General features: G+C 50.7%; 1 protein-coding gene and 1 pseudogene across 3 annotated transcripts in view; one reads left to right on the top strand and one right to left on the bottom strand.

The window, feature by feature from the left end:
- Positions 1-2,203: 2,203 nt before the first annotated feature.
- Positions 2,204-23,413, top strand: part of ZC3H7B (zinc finger CCCH-type containing 7B) — a 53,787-nt gene continuing 32,577 nt past the window's right edge. For all 3 annotated transcript variants that reach the window (XM_032645428.1, XM_032645429.1, XM_032645427.1), the window contains exons 1-2: positions 2,204-2,461; positions 23,125-23,183. In XM_032645428.1, the coding sequence (XP_032501319.1) occupies positions 23,131-23,183 (53 nt within the window). In that variant the 5' untranslated portion in view covers positions 2,204-2,461; positions 23,125-23,130. The remainder of the gene's footprint in view (positions 2,462-23,124; positions 23,184-23,413) is intronic.
- LOC116760503 lies at positions 15,168-22,259 on the bottom strand (annotated as a pseudogene).

Below are 23,413 nucleotides of genomic sequence, written 5' to 3'. Positions count from 1 at the left end.
TCAGGCAGCTCAGATAGTTTAACTAGTTGATACCAAATTCAAGAGGTGAAGGCAGCGAGGGGAGGGCTGGTGTCCAGCTGAATCCTCCTTAAATGATGGACAGTCCTCATTTATTTCTTTTTTTTTTTTTAGTTTCAGCATGTGGGATCTGGTTCCCTGACCGGGGATTGAACCCAGGCCCCCTGCACTGGGAGCGTAAAGCCTTAGCCACTGGACCACCAGGAAAGTCCCTCCAGTCCTTTTTTAAGGATATGTGTTATTCCACTGGCAGCCTGGGATGGTGGAATCACCATACCTTTTACCAGCTAGTGCATTTGAGGCAAGGTGCTGTAGTCCAACTGGCCTCAACAGCTTCATCCATAAAATGGGAGTGATAATAACAATGGAACCTAATCTGATAAATTGTCATGAGTGTTTCACTATAAATTGTACAGGAGGTATGGAAACGAACATTTATTCATCCCCGTGGGCTAGGCACTATACTATATGCTTTACAGCTATTATTTAATTGTAGTCCTTGAAACAAAATTTATGTTGATTAGGTTTTCTCATCCTTATTTTACCAATGAGGAGACTAATGCTGCAAGATTGCCTGGGGTCACACAGCTAGCAAGTGGCAGAGCTGGGACTCCAACAGACCTTGGTCTTTCTCATGCTGCCTCAGTGACAGCCCCACCGTACCACCCAGGCTCCCTAAATTGCCAGGCTCATCCTGTCTATGCCTTTAGCCCACGATCTTGGGACTATTACAGGTGACCTAGCTGTGCTTGTCAGAAATACTAAATCAGAATCTCTGGGAGTTCCCTGGTGGCTTAGTGGCTAGGATTCTGGGCTTTCACCGCCGTGGCCTGGGTTCAATCCCTGGTTGGGGAACTGAGAGCCTGCAAACCGCAGGGTGGCAAAAAAAAAAAAAAAAAAAAAAAATCTCTGAGGTGGTGGGAGGGGTTAAAGGTTTTCATTTTAAACAAGGCCCTCCTCGCAGTGAGTCAGAAGGCCATTGGACTTTGCTTTTCGTTTCTGGACATAAATGTCCATCACCCTAAAGCCAGAGGCTGCCTTTTTGTTTATTAATCTTAGAGTAGTGAAGGGAGAGATGGCACCCACAGAAGGAAAAGTTTGAGAAATTCCAGCGGTGCAGGTGCTTTTTACCCCTCTTTCAAGGCTCCCTTATGGTAGATAGTGAAAAGTGTGAGAGGCCATGTAAAGCACACAAGCTCTGGAGTCAGAACTGCCACCTTGGACAAGTCGCTTAATCTCTGAGCCTCAGTTTTCCATTTGTAAAACAGGCATGCTAAAACCAATCTCCCAGGATTATTGTGAGAATTAAATAGGCAAACTGTGCCAGTTTCTGGTCCCTCCTAGCATTTACCACAGCGTGTTTAAAATTTATCTCAGCGATGTATCTCCAGTCCCTAAGATTTTCTGGCACAAATGTGGAAAAGATAACATTTGTAAAGATAAAATCTTTACAAATCTCACAGCTAATCCTCAATAAATAAATTAATATATATATACACACACATATACAGGTACATATATAGGCATATATATAGGTATATATATGTACCTATATACACATATACATACATATGTGTGTGTGTGCGTGTAAAATGAAGAGGGTAGAGAACTCTCAGGAATCCACGGGGCAGGTGGTGGTAGGGTGGGATGACACCGTATTTGGAATCCGAAGCTCTGGATTCAAATCCAACCTGGACCTGGCCAGCTCTGTGTCAGTGCCAGGGATGCTGACAGCCAGTTTCTCCTTTGGTGATCTCCCCTTACCTTCTGGATCTTCTAAGCAGCCTCAAATCCTTTCGGGAAAGATCCCATACATACAACAGTCGAGGGAGGTCCTGATTCCTCTCTGAGCCTTTGGTCCTTATCCTTGAAAAGGTCACAAGGCATCTAGGGTTTTGGGGAGCCTTCACTGAAAGCATCTGGAAACCCCGGGGGGCTCTTTACACACATGAGGAAGGGCGGAGGCGCTGAGTTAGAACAGCATCAGCCCAGAAATGCAGAATTGCCAAAACAAAAGCCCCAAGAGGGAAGGACACTTTCTAAGAAGATAAAGGTTAATTCCAGGCATGAGCTTACCAAGGGGAAGGGGGACTTCCCCGCCCTCTCCGCCCCCAGGTGCTCAGCCCGCGCCGCCCACCCCCGGCGCCCGGCTAGGGGAGCCGCGCTCTAGGACCCGAGGAGGAAGAACTGCTGGGAGACGGTGCCTCCAGCGGGTGCTGCCGCGAGCGGCCGGCCGAGGGGGCTGGAAATGAAAGTAAAGCTCTCCGGAGCCACATGGACGGAGCTGCCGGGGCGGCGGCGCCGGGAGCAGGATGCTGCCGCCCGTAATTAAATAGCATTTACTCTTATTATTACTAATAATAATAACGTAATCATACCTCTAGTCATAGCATACCATTTATCGGGCTCGGCGCAGGCCCGCGGGGAGCGCAGCCCGGCCGAGGTGAGTGAGTGCTGCGCGCGGCCCGAGCCCCGCGGGGCAGAGGCCGGGGCCCGACCGCGAACCGGCGGCCGGCTCTGGAGGGCTCGGGGCGCCCGGGGGCCGCGCCGGGCTGGGAGGAGGTGCGGAAAGCCCTGGCCAGGCCGGAGCTGCGCGGGGACACCCGGAGAGTGCATTTTGCAAAAATGAATAGTCCCCCAACCCCCCTTTCCTTCTTTTTGGGGCTCCCTCTCCCGGCCCCCGTGCCCTGCCCCAAAGTTTCAAAGTTATTGTGCTGCCGGGGGCACCTGCCGCTGGGAGATTTGGCTGCCTCTGCAACCCCCCGAGGGGTGTCTTGGAACTAATTGCGTGGGGGGCTCTCTCCTGGGCGTCCGAAGCTTTGGGGTGTGCGGATGCTTTGCCGGTTCCCGCGATGGGGTTCGAGGCGATTGGCGGGGGCGTCGCTGGCAACGCGCCCCTTCCTTTTGTGTGCGCCTTGGCCCCGCAGCGCCGGGAGTTGGAGGGACCGCAGCCGCCGACGGGCCGCCCCTGCCGGCTGCGGCGGCCACGCGAGCCCGGGGATCCGGGGCCTGCGGCCCGGCCCGGGGGAGAGGGCGGCAGGAAAGGGGGCGCGGTCTGGGGGGTGCATTTCCGGTCGCGGGATCAGTCCCTGGGCTCAGGCCTGCGAGGGGTCCGTCGTCCTACCAGGGGCGCACAGGGGCTGCGGGGGACAGCTCCAGCGCCTGGGGGGCGCCCCCGGGAGATGAGTGCACGGGAGCCACCCACCCCGGCCTCGGACTCCCCTCCTGCCCTCCGCGGGCCTCAGGGACTCCTCCCGGCCTACTCCTTCCTTTCACCGATTTCCTCTTAAAATCTGTCTGGCTCGGATATTTATAAGGTGCCCGGTTTGGGGGTCTTTCACAGAGACAAAGCAGTATTCCCAGGGGAAAAAAATCAGGATTCACTCTGATAGACTCTGATGGGTGTGATACCTACATGGCATTAATGGGTAAGAATAGGGGCTGGAGAAGGAATGGAGGGGCTGGAGAAGGGGCCTGGGCCCAGAGTGAGGGACTGTGGTGTCCACATCAGCTTTGTCAGGGATTTCATTTCTCTGGGATTGCTTACTGGGACTTTTGTTTCCTGGGTACAAGACTTTGAACTCCAACTTCTTAGCATTTTCCTCAGTGCCTGCAATTCATCCAGTCCCTTGAAAACAGCAGAATGCAGATCCTTGGATTGTCACACAAATGTGATAATTATAGTACATTTAGCAGCTAGTGGACACAAAATTCCAGCAGAATCTTTAATTCTACTACCAAGACTTAGACCACCTCTCCCCCCACATACTACCATACCCACCTTGGTCATCTTTCCCCGTTTTCACTTTCCGTGGAAATTGGACTGCAAGCTAGAAATGATGCCCAGCCAATCGCAGTTGGAATAGGTTTGTGGTGTGGGCTTCCTTGAGCTGGGAAGGAGAAACCTGTGTCCAGGAGGGCTGAGATCTGAAGGTAGGAGAGAGATTTTGTGAGCCCTGAGCTGGGACGAGGTTCCATGGGTGCTGTGAATTCTAGGCTGTTGGCTTTTTGTTTAGGATGAACAGTTAAGAATGTGGGTTTGGGTGGATTATTTGGGGCTAAGAGCTGGGCTCTTGAGTCTTAGGTATAGGAAAGTTGAGGCATCAGTAGGTTTGGATTTGAAAATCTGAAAATAATAATCCCTTAAATAGCACTTTTTAGTTTATAACAAAAGGGCTTTCACATATGCTGGCTCATCTGTCCTCCATAGCAACCATGTCAGCTCGACATTTTTCAGTCTTTATTTTCCAGATGAGAAACCTGAGGCTTAGAGAGTTGAAGGTTCTCCCTGGAAGGTCACATAACAGAGCTAGGATTCCCACCTGGTTTTCTGCCTCCAAATCTTCACCTTCTCCCAGAGTCCTGGCTACCTTAGCAAGGTACTTTTCAAGCGCTTCTTGTGAGCTCAGTGCGATGCTGTGGGGCAGGCTTGGGTTGAGTTTGCCACTTAGAGGCTGGTTGGGAAGAGAAAGTTAACTAGCGAACCAATGAGAGAACAAGGAAATGGTCAATGCTAGGGTCAATGCGGTGGGAGTGGAGAGAAGAGAGAGCTCTCAGGGTAACCTGGAAAAGTTAGGGAAGGCTTCCTTCAGCAAGTGGGTCTTGAGCTTGAAAGAATGGGGATGCTTGGCTGGGGTGGAGAAGAGGTAGGGGATTCTGGGCTCACCACAATTGCTTCTGCTCTGGGAGGTTGACACACATTCTGGCTAATTCTTACCGTGGCTCCTTGAGGGGTGAGCATTATTATCTCCATCTCACAGCTGAACGCACTGAGGAACCCATGATTTATGTGGCTGGCCCAAGATCACCTGGCTGGATTTGAAGCCAGTCCTCGGTGACTGTTAAGTGTGCTGCATGGCGTCAGAATTGGACCACCTCCATCCCAAATACGTAGAGAAGAACAGAGACCAGGACAGTTTGAACTGGCAAATGTTCCGGGGGTGGGGGCTTAAGCTAAAATGTCAGCAGGCTCCACAAGGCCAGGGAGTTTTAATGAACCAGCCCTGTGCCCCATGGCCTCGCAGGTACTCTCAGGAGGTTTCTGGAAGCCTGACTGCAGAAGGCAGAATGGTGGTGGAAGGAAGACTGAGCCCTGAGTGTGGAGATCCGAGTTCAGTTCCTAGTGCCTGCCAGTGCCTGGCTTGACGCCACGGAGGAGCTTGTGGCTTGGAAAGGAGAAAGATATGGATGATTAACCTGAGCTTCCCAAGGACAGGAACTGGATCTGATTCACCCTCTATGTCCCAGGCCCCCGTGGAGGTGCCAGGAGGACGCATTCAGCCATTTTGTTGTCAAATTGAATTATGTCCCAGTGTAGAGGAAGAAGATTTCTTTTGTTCTGGGGGGTGGAAGGTCTTCTGAGAAGAAGTGCCATTTAAATATTTGAAAGATGGGTTGAGGGCTTCCCTGGTGGCGCAGTGGTTAAGAATCTGCCTGCCAATGCAGGGGACACGGGTTCAATCCCTGGTTGGGAAGATCCCACGTGCCGTGGAGCAACTAAGCCCGTGTGCCACAACTACTGAGCCTGCGCTCTAGAGCCCGCGAGCCACAACTACTGAAGCCCACGTGCCTGGAGCCCGTGCTCCGCAATAAGAGAAGCCACCGCAATGAGAAGCCTGCGCACCACAACAAAGAGTAGCCCCTGCTCGCTGCAACTAGAGAAAGCCCGCGTGCAGCAACGAAGACCCAGCACAGCCAAAAATAAATAAATACATTAAATTTTTTTAAAAATTAAAAACAAAAGAAAGATGGGTTGAGAAAGGCCAGAGAAAGGGCATTCTAAGGAGAGGCACTGAGCTGGACAAAGGCAGGGTGGTGTGAAGTAAGAACAGGCAGATCATCTGGTACAGCCACGGTGCAGGTGGCAGGTGTGAGTTCAGGTTCACGTCAGGCTCTGCCACTGTGGTCCCTTGGGTTCTCCAGGCCCAAGTTTCCTTTTCCGAAAATGAGCCCTGAGGTTTGATGATGTTTGGTGGTAACCTCTGGGAGGAGCCCAAGTGCCCGGGGATTGGGACAGGAGACTCAGATGGGAGGAACTAGAGAGGTTTAAAATTTTTTAGTAACTTAATAAACACCAATTCAGCAATTAGCTAGTGGCCAGCTGTCATGAGTGGTTTCTCCTAGATGAGCTTATTCAATCTTTATGATAGCCCTATAGGTGGGCGCTATAATTGTCCCCATTTTACAGATGAAGAAACTGTGTTACAGAGAGGTTAAGTGACATCGTGTAAGTGACAGAGCTGGAGGGCAAACCTGGGCAGTTTGGCTCTTGAGCTGGCCCAGTGGAGGACTAGGTAAGCCTGGGAGGGAGGGAGGCAGGAGGCTGACGGGGCTGGTGGTGATAAGGTGAGACAGCAGAAGGTGGAGGTATCCTCTGAGGAAGTCTGGCTGCAGCCTCAGCTGGAGCCTCAGCTAGGGTTGATGAAGTGACTGCTACGTGTCAGCTCCCAGGAGTCTCCACAGAAGCCAGTTCCTTTCATCACATTTAATGGCTCACAGAAAACAGGCTCGTTTTCCTTTCTCTGTCATCACCAGCTATGGGGCTCCTTCCCACCTTATTTATTTCTCCTAGTAAGTCTGTTTCTTTGCAGGCGCCCTGATGGCTTCTGCAGGTGTGTTAGCGCTGTTTCCCCATCAGGCTGTGGAGGCCCAGAGGGAAGGGGCGGCAGCATTTCTGCATCCAGGAGACATCTCTAGTTGACTTCAGTTCCGCGGCAATTCCCGAGCCCCGAATCAGAGGCTGAGACCCAGGCCTGATGGTGACAGTGGCAGTAGTGACAGCAGCCACCATGTCTGGAATGCGGCCGTGTGCCGGCCCTGTGCTTGTGCTTTCTGCGCTTTCTCTTACTGAATCCGCTTAGCAACTCTTTGAGGCAGGAACAACTCTTAACAGCCCCATTTTGCAGATGGGGAGACTGAGGTTCCAAGATCACACAGCTGAGGTAGAGCAGGGGGTCAGAGGGAGCCAGGCCTGCTGGACTCCCGAGTCTGAGGTCTTAGCCGTCCTGCAGGAGACATGCTGTCAAGCTATTTCAGTCTCCATGGAGCTCTTTTCTTATTTGTCTGGAGACCCTAATGATCTAACATTTGTATCGTGCTTTTGCCCACAGTCTCTCATTAATCCTCAGGATAATCTTTCAAGGTGAAAGAGGTCTCTGTTTTTCAGAAGAAACCCGAGGGGCCACCCACCCCTCAGTTCTTCCTGTCTTGTCCACACCATGACTCAGAGAGGGAACCGGGTATCAGATTCCCTGACACTGAGAGCTGGGGTCAGCCAGCGAGAATCCATTGAGCACTTCCTTGAGGGTTGCAGGCAAGGTGGAGGCTCTGACCCTTCTGGGCTTTTCAGAGGCTCATCTAAGCTCTTGTTCTCTGGAGCATTCCATGTCATACCCTGTCCCTTTGCAGGCAGAGGAACACAGGGCAGGGAGTCCAAAGTCCTGCCTTCGTTCAGTCCCAGCACACACTTGCTGCATGAGTTGGGGCACCATCATCCCGTCATTCCTGGCCTCAGTCTCCTGTTCTGAAAAATGGCCTTGCTGATTCAGTCCCGTCTGCCTCAGGTTTGCTCTGAAACTTAAATGAAGGAACTTTAAAAGCTATAAAGACCACCTGGTGTGAGGGCATGGTTGTGATTGCCATGAACATTTAATAACGTCCAGAGTGTTCCTGAATCTTCTCCACTGCTCACCTTGATCCAGGCCTGGACCACTGCAGTAGCCTCCTAACTAATCTGACACCTTCCCCTCTTGTCGTCCATCCTCAACACAGCAGCCAAGTGGATGGTCTCAAGAGCGAGACCCTGTCACTCCTCTGCTGAAAACCTTCCAGTGGTTTCCTGGCACACATAGAGCACAGTGCTGGCTCTCCAGCTTGGCCCATGTGTAGCTCTCTGACCAGCCTCAGCCTGTCCCTTGCCCCTTCCTTCCTGCTTGGCCTGCCCTCACTTCAGTACTGCATTGGCCTTCTGTCTTTTCCTTGAATATTCTAAGTTTCTTCCCACCTCAGGGCCATTGTCTTCGCCATAGCCTGTGCCAGGTGTGCCCTTACCCCCCTCCCACGTTCCTGTGACTGGATCCTAATTGTCCCTTTTAAATGCCACCTCCTTGGAAGGGCCTTCACTAAGCTCCCAGCCCACCCCCCTCTCCATCATTCCCTGCCACATTTCCTATTTTAGTTTCTTTATAACTCTTTTTTTTTTTTTTTGTGGTTCGCGGGCCTCTCACTGTAGTGGCCTCTCCTGCTGCGGAGCACAGGCTCTGGATGTGCAGGCTCAGCGGCCATGGCCCACGGGCCCAGCCACTCCGTGGCATGTGGGATCTTCCTGGACCGGGGCGTGAACCCGTGTCCCCTGCATCGGTAGGCGGACTCCCAACCACTGCGCCACCAGGGAAGCCCTCTTTGTAACTCTTAACTGTATCATTACTTGTGCATTTAACACTGGCCTTTTTATTTGTCTTTCTGTGCATGGACCACAAGCTGTCCAAGGCCAGGGACTTCATTAACCTTGTTCTCCCAGCATCTGGCAGAGCCCATTGCACACAAAGGTGTCCTGTGGTTATTTGTTGAGTAAATGAATAATAGTAGCAGGGTGGTCCAGAGCAGCCCTTGCCAGAAAAGAGTGGCCTAGAAGGAAACTGCAAAGAAATTGGGGTTGACTGACTGAAAAGTACTTACAGGATAATTTTGAAAGTTGCCAAGTATTCTCTGATGGTGCCCAGTTCAGCAGAAACACAAATTTCTGACCTCCTCTGTGTGTGTGTGTGTGTGTGTGTAGGCGGAGGGGACTATGTAAATCTACAAAATAGTCTTGGAAGGTGGATATCATTAGCTCCATCTTGTAAATGACAAAAAAGAGGCTCAGGCTGATTCCCTGAAAGCTAGCATGGGACAGGGCTGGGACTGGAACCGGCTTAGGGCCCTCTGCAGAGCAGCCCATGAAACTCTTGGTGCCCAGGTGGGGATTTCTCCTCCCATGAACAGGAGCAGTGACTTCAAATTGCTCAAAAAAAAAAAAAAAAAGAATGGTAACCAGTCACTCTGAGCTCTGGACTCTGGGCAAGCTCTGTTTTTTTTTTTAATTTTTATTTTTTAACAGTGAGCTTCTGTTACTTTTCTATTATATATATAAAAGAGTTACTGTTTAAATGTCTCACTTTAGCAGCCTAGCAGGTGGGTCTTGGAGGTGGAAAAGCAGGAGTAGAGCTTGGGCCCCTGGAGAAAGATGTGGGTTTGAACCCTTCTGTGCAGTTGGGCCCTTAGGTTGTTGCGAACAAGAAAAACAAGATGAAGAAAATAAAAGCCTCTTTGGGGGACTTCCCTGGTGGCACAGTGGTTGAGAATCCGCCTGCCAATGCAGTGGACACGGGTTTGAGCCCTGGTCCGGGAAAATCCCACATGCCGCAGAGCAACTAAGCCCGTGCACCACAACTACTGAGCCTGTGCTCTAGAGCCCACGAGCCACAACTACTGAGCCCGCGTGCCACAACTACTGAAGCCCCTGTGCCTAGAGCCCGTGCTCCGCAACAAGAGAAGCCACTGCAATGAGAAGCCCGCGCACCGCAATGAAGAGTAGCCCCTGCTCCCTGCAACCAGAGAAAGCCCGCATGGAGCAACAAAGACCCAACACAGCCAAAAATAAATAACAAAAAAAAAAGCCCTTTGGAACCAGAATGCTGTGGGAGGGTGGAGATTACGCTTTGCAGCTGACTCTTAGTTTGGCTTATAGTGGGGCCGTGGAGGGGGCCTGGGGGAAGTTTTTTGAACTTTGGTTTCTATTCAAGGTGGCCAGTTAAAAGAAACAAACTGCAGGTTGCTGAGGCCTGCGGGTATCCATTGCGTGTTCATTTCTGGACAGATGTTCCTGGCGGAGCCTGGAGGTGCCAGTACCTGCAGCTTCCTTCCCATGCGGCAGTGTGGCCTTGGGCAAGTCACAGATCCCTCCAAGCCTCATTTAAAAAAAAAAAAAAAAAAAAAGACTTTATTTTTGCAAGTCTCGCTTTTTGGTGGAAAGGGGGGATAATAACACCTACTTCTGAGATTACTGTAGGGATAAATAACCTGATTCCTGAGAGCAGGGCTTCTCAAGCACCTCTGTACTGCAGACTTATCAGGCAGCCTGGGGAAGCCCATGCATGCCTTCTCAGAATACTCTTTTTTTTTTTTTTTTTTTTTTTCGGTACGCGGGCCTCTCACTGTTGTGGCCTCTCCCGTTGCGGAGCACAGGCTCCGGACGCGCAGGCTCAGCGGGCATGGCTCACGGGACCAGCCGCTCCGTGGCATGTGGGATCTTCCCGGACCGGGGCACGAACCCATGTCCCCTGCATCGGCAGGCAGACTCTCAACCACTGCGTCACCAGGGAATCCCCTCAGAATACTCTTTTTAAATGCATAAAGTAAAATACACAGGATTACAAAGGAAACCAATTCTCTTGAACTACAGCTGGGCTTTTACATCAATGCACTAAAAAATAAGACCTGCAGTGAGTCTAATGTAACTACTGTAGTTTTGAAGTTGTGGTGAGCGTGAACAATATTTTGTTGTGTCCGCAGTAGCTGAAATTTGACAGGGAAAAAGCTGTGTTTTCTTGTGCTGACACTACTGAGTGTATTGCCTACATTCATAATCGAGTGGAATGTTAAATATCAGGTAGGAGTTAGTGAAAAAAGTTGCAGATGTTTTCCCAGACCCCTGAAGAAAGGTCACATACCCCTGATTTCTCTCCCTGGGCCCCAGGTTCAAAACCCCTGCCATAGAAGGTGCTTCACGCCCAGCAGGTAGCCTCCAGAAGTGAGCTGAGACCCCTCCCTGACCTCCTTGGAGCAGAGGGTCCTCGGGCTCCATGCAGACCCAGAAATCTGATGAGGGAGGTCGGGGACTGTGAAATTAAAGCCTTCCTGGTCTCTCGGAGTAAGCCATCGAGGGCCTGGTGAGTCAGGAGAAGTACCAGGCGTGGAGATGACGTAAGCTCAGGTGGTGTTCATGCTGTGCGTGGCCCGTCTGCAGGCTGCACTGGGGCAGGTGAGTGCTCAGGGTGGGGGGGTGGGGTGCAGTGTGAGTCTAGGCTGAAAGCGGCCTGTGGGGGTGAGGGAGCACTTTTGAGTCAGGAGGTGACACTGCGTGGTCTCCAGAGTCCAACTACCAGAGTTCAAAGCCCAGCTCTGTCACTTAGTAACTAACCCTGGCCGGTCACTTCACCTCTTTGTGCCTTGGTTTCCTCATCTGTAAAATAAGGATGATAGTAGTACTTTCTTAAGGGGTGTTATGAGGATTAAGTATTATACTTAAAGCTCTTAGAATAATACCTGGTAAGAGAAAGTGCTTAATAAATGATGACTGAGGGATTTCCCTGGCGGTCCAGTGGTTAGGACTTCATGCTGTCACTGCCCAAGGGCCCGGGTTCCATCCCTGGTTGGGGAACTAAGATCCCACAGTCCACGTGGTATGCCAAAAAAAAAAAAAAAAAAAAAAAGATTACTGAAACCCACATCTTCACTGTTATTCTAGGATTTATGAGACTCCACTTACTCAGAATATGTTTCTCTGTGCTGCTCAGAGATGAATCAGACCCAGCTTCTGGCTTCAAGGAGCTCCTAGTTTAGGGAGAGAATGGGAACATTAACTAGGATCGGTGCAGTGCTTGTGAGCTTGGGGTGCTGTGGAAAGGTGGGGTTTGGGGAAGGAAGGCTTCCTGGTAGAGGAGCCACCTCAGCTGAGCTTTTTTTTTTTTTCTAATTTGTTAATCCTCTTATTTATTTATTTGTTGGCTGCATTGGGTCTTCGTTGCTGCGTGGTCTCTCTCTAGTTGCAGCGAGCGGGGTCTACTCTTTGTTGCGGCGCGTGGACTTCTCATTGCGGTGGCTTTTCTTGTTGTGGAGCACAGGCTCTAGGCACGCGGTCTCCAGTAGTTGTGGCTCGTGGGCTCAGTAGTTGTGGCTCGCGGGCCCTAGAGCACAGTCTCAGTAGTTGTGGTACATGGGCTTAGTGGCTCCATGGCATGTGCGATCTTCCTGGACCAGGGCTCGAACCCGTGTCCCCTGCGTTGGCAGGCAGATTCTTAACTACTGCGCCACCAGGGAAGCCCTCAGCTGAGCTTTAAAGAAGCACTGGCATTAGGGTTGTTCCAGAAAGAGCAGGCAGCTTGAATGGGAAGCTGGGTGCTCCAAAGTTGCTGGAGTGTCACATTCCAGGCCTGGCCATGGGTGGGTGCTGTGTGACCTGGATGAGCAGCTTGGCCTTTGTCCTGGTAGTGGGTGTCATGCAAGGTTTGGTTTTTTTTCTAACTTTCTTCACAGGAAGTTACAAAAATGGTAACAAAGAGTTCCCTTCACCCAGCTTCCCTTGATGGTGATATACAGCCAATATACATGATCAAAACCAGAAAACTGGCATTGGTACATTAGTGGACTACAGAGCTTATTCACTTTCTGCCTTTTCTTAAACCTACATTCATTTGTGCGTGTGCAGGCACCTGGGAGGGTTTTGATGTCGCACGGGGGAGTGACGTTGACATGTATGTCGGATACCCCTGACCACCAAATGACAGCAGATTAGAGGGAGCTTGATGGAGGCTGCTGGCCAGAGATGATGAGGGCCTGCTAGTGGAGATGATGGGAGAAGAGTGAAGAAGTGTTTGGGAGGTGAAGGTGGAAGGAATTGGAGATTGAGAACAGGATGACGGTTGGATTTAGGACTAGAGTTGGGGAATAATGGCGGAGGAGCAGGATTACGGGAGAAGCTGCTGAGTTAAGTTTGGGATGTGTTGAGTGAGAAGAACACCCAGCCCAACCGGGATGGGCGCCAGGGAGGACTTTCTGGACACGGAGGCATCCAAGCTGGGTCTTAAAAGATGAGTAGGAGTTGGCTGGGGGCGGGCTGGGGAGGAGGAGGGCGTTCCACGTAGAGGGTTCAGGATGAGGAAAGGCACAGAGGTCCTCAACAGTCTGGGGACTGGACATCTGGGTAAGCGCTTCCCAGAAGGTAAGAGATGTGAATCTGAAATACTGGGGAGGGGGTGAGCCTGGTGGGAGGAATAGATTTGTGAGTCACTGACATGACTCATGAGACCATGAAATGCAAGAGCTCATCTGGGGAGAGCATGTCAAGTGAGGAGAGCACCGTCCCTTAACTGGAAGACCTGGGCAGAGGAGTGGAGGACCAGCAGACGCAGCCAGGGGTCCTAGAAAAGGCCAGTAAAAAGCTGTCCCCCACTGGACTCAGCAGCTCGGAGGCCCCTGGGACGGGGAGGACCCTTGGCAGGCACCCTCAGTGGAGTGGGCATGGGCTTGCTGGGAGTAGGAAGTGAGGATGTGGGAACAGCATAGACAACCCTTTCACGAAATGTGACCAAGAGGCGGAAGGGATAAATTAGGAGATTGGCACTGACATATACACGCTACTGTATATAAAATAGGTAACTAAGAAGAACCTGCTGTAGGGCACAGGGAACTCCCCTCAATACTCTGTAATGGCCTATATGGGAAAAGAATCTAAAAAAAAAAGGGTGGATATATGTGTATGTACAACTGATTCATTTTGCTATACATCTGAAACTAACACAACATTGTAAACTATACTCCAGTAAAAATTTTTTTTAGATATGACCAAGAAAGGGAATCAAGGTTGTGCTAGCCAGAAGGGGATTCAGGAGCAGAGGAGGGAATTATTTTGGGGGTGGGGGAGTCTTGAGCATGATGACACACTCAGGGTCCTGGGGCTGGGTCTGATTACTTAATGGGTGACAATAAGGGTAATTATGGTGATGTGTGTGGGCCCTGGGGCCAGGCTGCTAGGGTTTGAATCCCAGGTCTACCTTGTTTCAGCTGTGTGACCTTGGGCAAGTCACTTGACTTCTCTGTGGCTCTGTTTCCTCCTCCACAAAATGAGAATGATAGCAGTCCCTATCTCATAGGATTGTGCAATCCTTAAGGAAGGTATTATGTGTATAGGGATCATGACAGCCCCTGGAACATGGTAGCCACTCAGGAAATGTTAATATTATTACCTGATTGTGAATTTATCTCGGTCTCAGTTTTTCTCATTTATTTATTCAACACTCATTCATTCTTATCTAGGTAATGCTTGGATTGGGTGAGTTGATACACATTCATCCATTTCTTTTTCATCCAAACCACCATTTCCTGAGCACTTCCTCTGTGTCAAGCATGGGCCAGACATTGAGATTTTGGAGGGGCTAGCACAGTCCCTGCCTGGTCTGATGAAGATCTGAGTCTTTAAAATTCTGTCATTTTCAAACCCTTCTCCAAAATGGAAAAAACAATGTGTTTCCTTCATGGTTCTCAGGTCAACGGTTTGGTCTTTTTCTTGGGAAGAACAGTCCATGGACATTTTGGCAGTCCTGGAGCACTGGGCTTAAAATCAGGCTACTGGTTCCCATTTGGCCCCTGTCCTACTGTTGGCCTGATGTCAGTCATCTCATTTTGTATTTTAGATTACAAGGCTAATACTTGCTCTCTGCAAAAAGTCCAAACCATGGTGAGGTATATAAAGCAGAAAGGAAAGTGGTCTGTTGCCTCTTGGCAGATCCCAGTTCCCAGAGAGAACCAGTTAAATTGGAGAATATTCTCTCACACAGAGGTAATCATACAACCCAGAATGTTCTGAAGTCTGCTTTTTTCCTTTCTCAACCACGTACAGAGACATCTCCATGACAGTACATATCGATTCAATAGCTGCATTGTATTCCATAATGCAAGTGATTGATTAAGCTAATTCTCTACTGGTGGACATTAAGGTTGCTTCTAGTTTTTTTCTCTTTAAAAAAAAAAAAAAGAATCCCTGGGGACTTCCCTGGTGGTCCAGGGGTTAAGACTCCGTGCTCCCAATACAGCGGGCCCGGGTTTGATCGCTGGTCAGGGAACTAGATCCGCATGCCTGCAACTAAGAGCCTGCATGCCGTAACTAAAAATTCCGCATGCTTAAACTAAAAGGTCCCGCACGCTTCAACGAAGATCCCGCACGCAGCAGTGAAGATCCTGAGTGCCGCAGCTAAGACCCAGTGCAGCCAAATAAATAAATAAATATATTTTTTAAATCCCTGTACAAATATAATTTGAGGGCTTGTACAAGGATTTTGGTAGGTTAACTTCTTGGAAGAGAAATTTCTGGGTCAAAGGGAAAGGGCATTTTATCATTTGGAAGGCTTTTGGCTGCAAGTAACAGAATTCCTTCCTCAAAATGGAGTTTATTAAAATCTCAAGTGATAAATGAGGGGGAGCAGTTCATTGAGTCAGTTTATTAAACACCTTTGGGCAGTCTTTCTTCTCTGCCATCTTCTTACTACGCTTTATCATACAGCAGCAGGAAAAAGGATTATTTCTCCTGTCCCATTTTAAGTGTGAAGGAAGTCTTTCCCAGAAGCCCCTTAGCTGATTTCCTCTCCTTCCTATTGGCCAGGGTGATGTCACATGCCCTCGTCCAAGCCAATCCTGGCGAGGAAAAGGACCGTTACGATTGGTTTAGCCCAGTGCAGCTTCACCGGGGTACCTGGGAAAGCAACAGTATTGGGGCAGTGCCAGGGAGGAGGAAGGGGAGCTGGCTGGTGGGTAGGCAGCTCGCTCATTTTGGTAGACGTTGCTTCATAGACACCATCAGTTCACACACTCACTGTATTGGCAGTGTTGGAGAGTGCCCATTCCTCCGCCTCATCGACCTGGCTCTCTTCTCTCATTAGCCTCATGAGTGAAAAGTGTCATCTTGTTGTTTTAACATGTGGTTCTGTCATCAGTGAGTTTCTTTTCCTTTTTTTTGGCTGTGCCATGCAGCTTGTTCCCCAACCAGGGATCGAACCCAGGTCCCTAGCAGTGAAAGCACTGAGTCCTAACCACTGGACTGCCAGGGAATTCCCTGAGGATCGTTTATTTTTTTAAAATAAATTTATTTATTTATTTTTATTTATTTTTGGCTGCATTCAGTCTTCGTTGCTGTGCACAGGCTTTCTCTAGTTGTGGCAAGTGGGGGCTACTCTTCATTGCAGTGCACGGGCTTCTCATAGCAGTGGCTTCTCTTGTTGCAGAGCACGGGCTCTAGGCACGCAGGCTTCAGTAATTGTGGCACACAGGCTCAGTAGTTGTGGCTCGCGGGCTCTAGAGCGCAGGCTCAGTAGTTGTGGTGCACGGGCTTTGTTGCTCCGCGGAATGTGGGATCTTCCTGGACCAGGGATCGAACCCCTGTCCCCTGCGTTGGCAGGCGGATTCTTAACCACTGCGCCACCAGGGAAGTCTCCCCAAGTAACTTTTCTTAATGAATTATATTTCCTGTTTTCCTGTTCATGTTCTTTGCCCATCTGTTAAAGTAATCATAATGATTATAAAATAAAAATAGTTGATATTAAATGTTTATCTTGTGTCAGACATCTTATTGAACCTTCACATCACCCCTTTACAGTAGATATTACTTTTCCTGTTTTAGAGGCGAGGGAAGTGAGACACCGAGAAATTAAGCAGCTTGTATGCAGCTAATAGGGAACAGATCTTGGAGTTGAACCCAGGTGTGCACCTGGGTGTGAGGTCAGGTACCATGCTGATACATTGAGGGAATCATTTTCTGTTGGCTCTAATTCACAGCTGTATTTCTGAGAAGAGCCCATTTGAGGCAGATCCATCTTGAAATTCCTAAATTATAAGAACCTGGACCCAGGGTTGGGGGACTGCCCAGCTTGGCGGTGGGAGTCTCTTTTCTGTAAAAAGGAATAAGATTTGTTTGGCTTACATGCTCCTTGCTCCTCTACCAAGTGCCCTATCTGAGTCGTGCCTGACCCTCAAGGAACTCGCCTCCCTCTTTAGCTGAGAACACATGATCTTTTTTAACCACTGTCTTAGTCTGCTCTGGCTGCTATAACAAAGTGTCATAGACTGGGCGTCTTAAACAACAGAAATTTATTTTCTCACAGTTTTGGAGGGTGGACGACCCAGATCAAGGTGCTGGCGGATTTGGTTTCTAGTGAGAGCTCTCTTGTGCTTGCAGACAGCTGGCCGCCTTCTCACTGTGGCCTCATCTGGCCTTTCCTTGGTGATGCCTGCTTGCGGGGAGAGGGAGGGAGAACTCTCTGGTGTCTCTTCTAATAAAGACACTAATCCTAGCAGATCAGGACCCTACCCTTATAACCCCATTTAACCTTAATTACCTCCTTTGAGGCCCTATTTCCAAACAGTCACATTGAGGGTTAGGGCTTCCAACATAAGGTTTTCGGGGGACACAAACATTCTATCTATCAATTCTGCCCTTGCCTCCCCCACCAAATTCATGTTCTCATCACATGCAAAATGGATTCATTCCATCCCGACAGCGCCCGAATTCTTAACTAATTCCAGCATCAAGTCTCAAGTTCAGAGTCTCATCTGAATGTGATACGGTTAAGACTGGAGGTGTGATTCATCCTGAAGCAGAATTCCTCTCCAGCTGTGAACTTATGACACCAGACAAGTTAGAAGGTTTCAAAATACAGTGGTGGGACAGGCATGGGATAGACGTTTCCATTCCAAAAGGGATTCATCGGAAAGAGGAAAGAGGTCACAGGTTCCAGGCAAGTCCAAAGCCCAATGGGGCAAATTCCATTCGATTTTCAGGCTGGGGAAGCATCTTTGGCTTGATGTTCCCCCTTCCCGGCCCACTGGGGCACAGCATCACCCCCACAGCTCTTCCAGCACTTTGCCCCCCAAGGCTCTGGGCCTGTTGAAAAGGAGGCAGTAGCCCCACCCTTTGAAACCAAGGAGGCAGCCCTGATGATCTCTGAATTATCTTTGGGGTTATATTTCCCTTTTCTTAAAGGATAGAGCATGTTTGCAGCCAAATGGCTCTATGATCCTGTCGTGTAGAATTCCTTCCAGAAGTCCTGCAGCCTTCCTGCATTCCGTCATCCAGCCTTCTCTGTCCCCTTTAGTTCAAACTGGAATTATTTCTGCTGGTATAATCCCATCTCTGTTTCTGACTTCTGCTGGTGGCTGATTTGATGCATACTGATGCATACTGATCTCCTTACCACACGGTTGTTCAGCCACACCCTAGGTGTTCTCTTCAGAACACTCCTCATTTTTTGCAATATGGATAAGCTGAGAATGTTCTAATTCTTCAAGTTCTGGTTCCTTTTGTTAAACGATTCCTTCTTCAATTCATCTCTCTTCTCTCGTGTTTTACCATAAGCGGTAAGGAGGACTCATGCCACAACTCCCATACCTGGCTTAGAAAGCTCCTCTGCTAAATATTGTTTCAGGACTTGCAAAGTCTACCTTCCACCAAACGCTAGAACACTTTTCAGCCAAGTCCTTTGCCACTTTCTAACAAGGATCACCTTTCCTCCAGTTTCCAATAACCTGTCCTTCATTTTCATCTGCGGTCTCACCAGAATTGCCTTAGTGTCCGTATTTTTACCAACAGTCCTTTCATGGCAGTCTGGGGGTTTTTCTAGCATGTACCTCAAAACTCCTTCAGCCTCTACTCATCGTCCAGCTCCAAAGCCACTTTTGTATTTTTACTGTTTTTATTTTTACTGTATTTTTACTGTTATAGCAGCACCCCACTTCTCAGTACCAAAATCTGTATTCGTCTAGCCAGGCTACCAGAAGAAAATTCTGGATCAGAGCCCTACCCTCGTGACCACATTTAACCTGAATTACTTCCTCAGAGGCCCCTTCTCCAAGTACAGTCACACTAGGGGTTAGGGCTTCAACATATTAATTTACTGGGGACACAAACATTTAATTCATAACAACCATGTATAAAAAAGTTCTTCCCAGGGCAGGAAAACTGAGGAAAAGGGAGGCATGTGGGGCATTAGGTGACTGGCAGTTTTGCTAATGAGATGAAATCTATTTGCCAGCCCTGGCCTGGGAACTTTACACTCAATAAAATGAATCTAGAGTGGTCGATATATGGATCCTGGGACGGGAAATTGAGAGAAACATATTTTTGTGTGGGAGCCTTCCCCCTAGTCACTCCACAGACACATCTGCCTTCTGTGGGACACAAGCGCTCACGGACACCAAGCACAGGCTCAGGTGCCTGGGAAGTTTGCTGAGCAGTTCCGCCTCTACTGTGCCTTTGAGGGGGGAGGGCAGCAGTGTCTTTACCAACCTAAAGTCAGCAGTTGTAGGCCTTGTGAGCCGTCTGAGTCTCACTCTCCCCATCTCTCAAATGTGGGTCCCAGCATGGTCCAGCCCACAGTCAGGATCAGATAAAATGTGGAAGATGACAGTGATTTCATAAACCATCACATGCAGCCCGCCAGAAGGCCTGCCCTCCCTGACACCAAGGAGCCAACTCCTACTCAACCTTCAAAACCCAATTCAGACGTTGCCCCTTTTGAGGAGCTTCCACTTTCTTTGTGCCTCATCCTAGCCTGTTTACCACAGGAGCCTGGTTTGGGGTACAGCTGCTGGGATATCTTTGTATGCCTCTAACTAGGTTGTAAGGCCTGAGTAGGGAAGGCACCCTGGCCTTCTCATCTGCATATAATGGGCATATGGCAAACGTTGACTTGAATGTCCAGCACAGGAATTCTGATCTAATAGCCACCATTTATTAAGTGTCTGTGGTATACCAGGCCCTGAAATGAGTGCCTTCTATGTATTAATCCTGTTGATGGGTGCTAGTTGTAATCTCCAATTTACCCAGCAGGAAACTGCCACTCGGGGGATCTGAACCCCTCTCCATAGCCCACGTCCATGGCTGCACTGCTCCTTTGGGATTTTGGTGGTTAGAGAAGTGGATTCACGCCCACCGGGTGAGGAACCTTCTTCATGCTGCCTGGGGCAGAGAATGCTTATTCCCTGGCATGGGCTTCAGACTTATCAGGAATTACCACTGGGATGGTTACAGGCAGCATTTGTTTCTGTTTGCTCAGACCTCAGGGCCTAGAGAGCTGACTCAGAGATGCGTCTGACCACTGAGGTTTTCTGAGAGAACTTTGGGCTGAACGGGGCCGGGGGTTGGGGGTGAGGGAGCGTAATAGGTCAGGTGTTCCCACGAGGCATGGGCTGGTGTGGGGAATTTTGTGTGTGTGTGTGTGTGTGTGTGTGTGTGTGTGTGGTTCTGTAACTTTATTGGACGATCACCAGTTAGTTCTCATCCACATTAACTGTAGATTTTTTAAAGTGGTGACAGGTACCTAGGTAACCAACTTATAGACTTTGTTTGGTGACTCTTCATTATGTTTTCTGGACAACCACACACGGATACGGTATGGGACATTCCTTATTCCTTTGGCCTAGACAGTTTTGTTGAGCCTGGTGTCAATGCGTCCATCTGGAGTTCCCATCTTCTTTGTGGAAGATTTCTGGATTTCTTTGAGTGCCCGAGGGGCGTGCTTCTTGAAACCCACCCCATGGATGTGCCTGTGAATGTTGACAGTGTATTCTCTGGTCACTACCTCGTTGATGGTAGACCAGCCCTTCTTCTTCTCGCCACCCTTCTTTGCGGGAGCCGTCCTGCCGGGCCGGGGTTGGAAAAGATGGTGTGGGGAGCTGGACCAGCTGGAAAGGTAAAGAGAGGCTCCAGGCTGGATAGGACAGAGTCTGGTTTGTGGTTTGAAAGACCCCTGTGATGACCTTGAGGAGATGGGGGCAGTGAGGAGGCTGGTCCTTGTCTGGGGCAGGTGGTGTGGAGGGATGGGCGTGGCAGCTGTGGCCACACCTGTGTGTGACGGCCAGCGGCACCTTCCCCCATCCCACAGCTCCCCTGCCGGTGCTGGGCCTCCCTGTGTGGTGATGGGTGCACCCTTGTCTTCCCCACCCGAAGACCCTCTCTTCCAGGGCAAGGATTGGGCCTGACCCTAGGCCCCCAGGAAATAGGGTGAATGAGTGTGTGATGGTCGTGTCGACGGGACCAGGAGCGGCTCCATGGAGGAGCCAGGCTTTGAAGGATGGATGGAATTTCGTTCACAGGATTGAGAGGAGCATGGCTGCAGAGGTGGAAGGAACTGCAGAAGCACAGGCTAGGAGACAGGAAAGCCCAGCAGCCTGTTCCGGCTGGAAGCCTGCGTGGGGCATGGGTGTGAGGATGATGAGAGCTTGTGTCACAGACAGGGACACTGAGGACAGAGGGACCGATCAAGAGACCTGCTCGGCGAGGCACAGGCGGCCCGGGGCCACTGCAGCCTGCCTCCTGCAGGAGAACAGGATCTTTGTGTCCATCCCAGGAGACACTTGCAGAGGTTTTGGCAGGAGGGAGGAGCGGTGCTGGAGAACACACACTTCCGCAGTTGTTGGACTGTTGCTCTGAGCCAGGCACTCTGCACGAGTCTAACCCCTCACGACAGCCAATGCGGGGGGAGTGCCATCAGCCCCACTTTCCCCATCAGGAATATGACTGAGGTCCAAAGTCACATTGTGTGCACATGCTGGCCTTCACACCCAGGTCTGAGTCCAGAGCCCTGGCCCAAGGCCCTGGCAGGGTGAGCAGGCGTGTAGTGAGCACTTGCCAGTGGCCCTGGCCCTGCCTGGGGTGGGGAGCTGCTGTGTGCAACAGTGTTCTGGGATCCTGGAGATGCGGTGTGGCTCTACCCCTTCTGGGAAGGACAAGCGGGAGGAGGGAGGTTCTGGTGGCCTGAGCTCTTTGCTCCCATACTCTCGTCTCCTTGGAGCCTCACAGACACTCTGCTGGCCCTGGGCCACATGGCGTCTCACAGCTCAGAATGTGGGGCAGGATGTGGCCCTTGACAAGCTGGGTTCCAGCCCTGTTTGCCCGCTCACTGGTTGAGTGACCTTGGGAAAGAGAGTTCACTTCCTCGTGCCCCACTTTCCTCATCTGTAAAACGGGCTTAGTGACCCCTGCCTGCTTACCTTACGTGAAGGCAACATTGTAGAACCCAGGTGGAAATAAAGGACAAGGAAGTAGAGAATTTTTGGAAGGTGTCAATTTGATACACTTGCTGCCTCTCCAAAGTAGCTGGGTGGATTTTACACCTTTTTACACCTGTTTTCCAGTGAGGCAGTGAGGATCCACTCCCTGTGTCTGCATACCGGCCCTCTGTGGATGCTGTGCGGGGGCTGAGGTACAAAGCGGGAGGCCCGTCCCCCAGTCCCGGGCTGGGCAGTCCCACCTCCTGGCCTTGCCCGTATCCTCTTGCAGTAACGGTTTGATGGGGCAGAGCATGGAAATGGCCCATGAATGGCTGGGGCAGAAAGTGCTGGCCAGCTGGGCCGTGGGCACCCCAGCCTCAGATTCTGACCCAGGGAAGGCCCAGCCCCCTCCTGGCTGTCACTGAGTGGGACCAGCTGACCTCCATGGTTGCAGGGAAGGGGAGCCAGGTGGGCTGTCTGGATCTGACCATGAGCTCCCAGCTCCCGGGGGCTCACCCTGGAGGTACCAGACCCCTAGCTGCTCTGTCTGAGCCTCCCTTCTCCTTAAGCACCCCCGCCTTCAGTTTTCACTCCCTTCATCTCCGGAGCACATTCCTGTACGAGTTCAGTGCCTTTCACTTGCTGTGCAACTTTGGGCCATCCCTCAGCCTTGCTGAGGCTTGGTCTCCCTCATCCGTAACGTGGGGAATTCCCTCCACCTCGCCGAGATGGTGCAGGTACCGGGCCACCCCGGCCTGGTGCAGTGGGGGCCAGCCAGCTCATGAAGGGGGCTCCCTGAGCTTTGGTTTCCTCCTTGGTAAAATGGGGACAAAATGACACCCGCCTCATGGCAGATTCAGTGAGACCCTCATACAGAGTGCCTGGCCCATGTGCGGTGCTGCATTGTAGCTGTGATCATCGGCATTGTTTTTCTGTGTCTCTTCTCCCCAAACTGTGCTTAGTGGTAAAACAAGGTTTCTCCCTTGAACTTGAGGGTATCCCGTGCAGTATTGCAGCCCCAGCCATGCATGGGAAAGGGCAAGTGACCTCCAAGCAGTCCGGGCCCATCAAAGTCACTGTGCAGACTCGGTCCAGTGGGATATGGGTGTGGAGGGCAGAGCTGTGTACCTGGTTCAGACACTTTGTGTAGACCTCGAGACAGGTCACTGCCCTCGGGGACACTCCTGCCACCCGCCCTGGCACCTGTGAGGTGGGGTGAGCACGGGAGTGAGGGAGCACACGTTGGGGGCTTGGGGGTTGGACGGTGACTGGCCCCCGCTGACTGCCTGATGGACTGTGTTCTTTCCCCAGAGACTGATGGAGAGGCAGAGACGGAAAGCGGACATCGAGAAGGGGCTGCAGTTCATTCAGTGAGTGTGCAGTGGGCCCGGCTGGGCAGGGTCCTCTGAGGCATCCCCGGAGCACGCACTCTCAGGCTGCCTGTGTGTTGGGGAGTGAGGAGGTGGGACAGGCTGGGAAGGGGCTGGCATGGCAGGGGCCAGAGTTACCCCTAACCCTGAGCCGTGAACCCACCCCGCACATCTGCGCTCCCTGACCCTGGTTACCCTTTGGTCTCATCTGGCATATCCTTTTACCCTCC

This window comes from Phocoena sinus, chromosome 10, assembly GCF_008692025.1.
Source record: "Phocoena sinus isolate mPhoSin1 chromosome 10, mPhoSin1.pri, whole genome shotgun sequence".
Classification (NCBI taxonomy): Eukaryota; Metazoa; Chordata; class Mammalia; order Artiodactyla; family Phocoenidae; genus Phocoena; species Phocoena sinus.
Note: the sequence above shows the minus strand (reverse complement) of the source record. Positions and strands in the feature narration are given on the sequence as shown.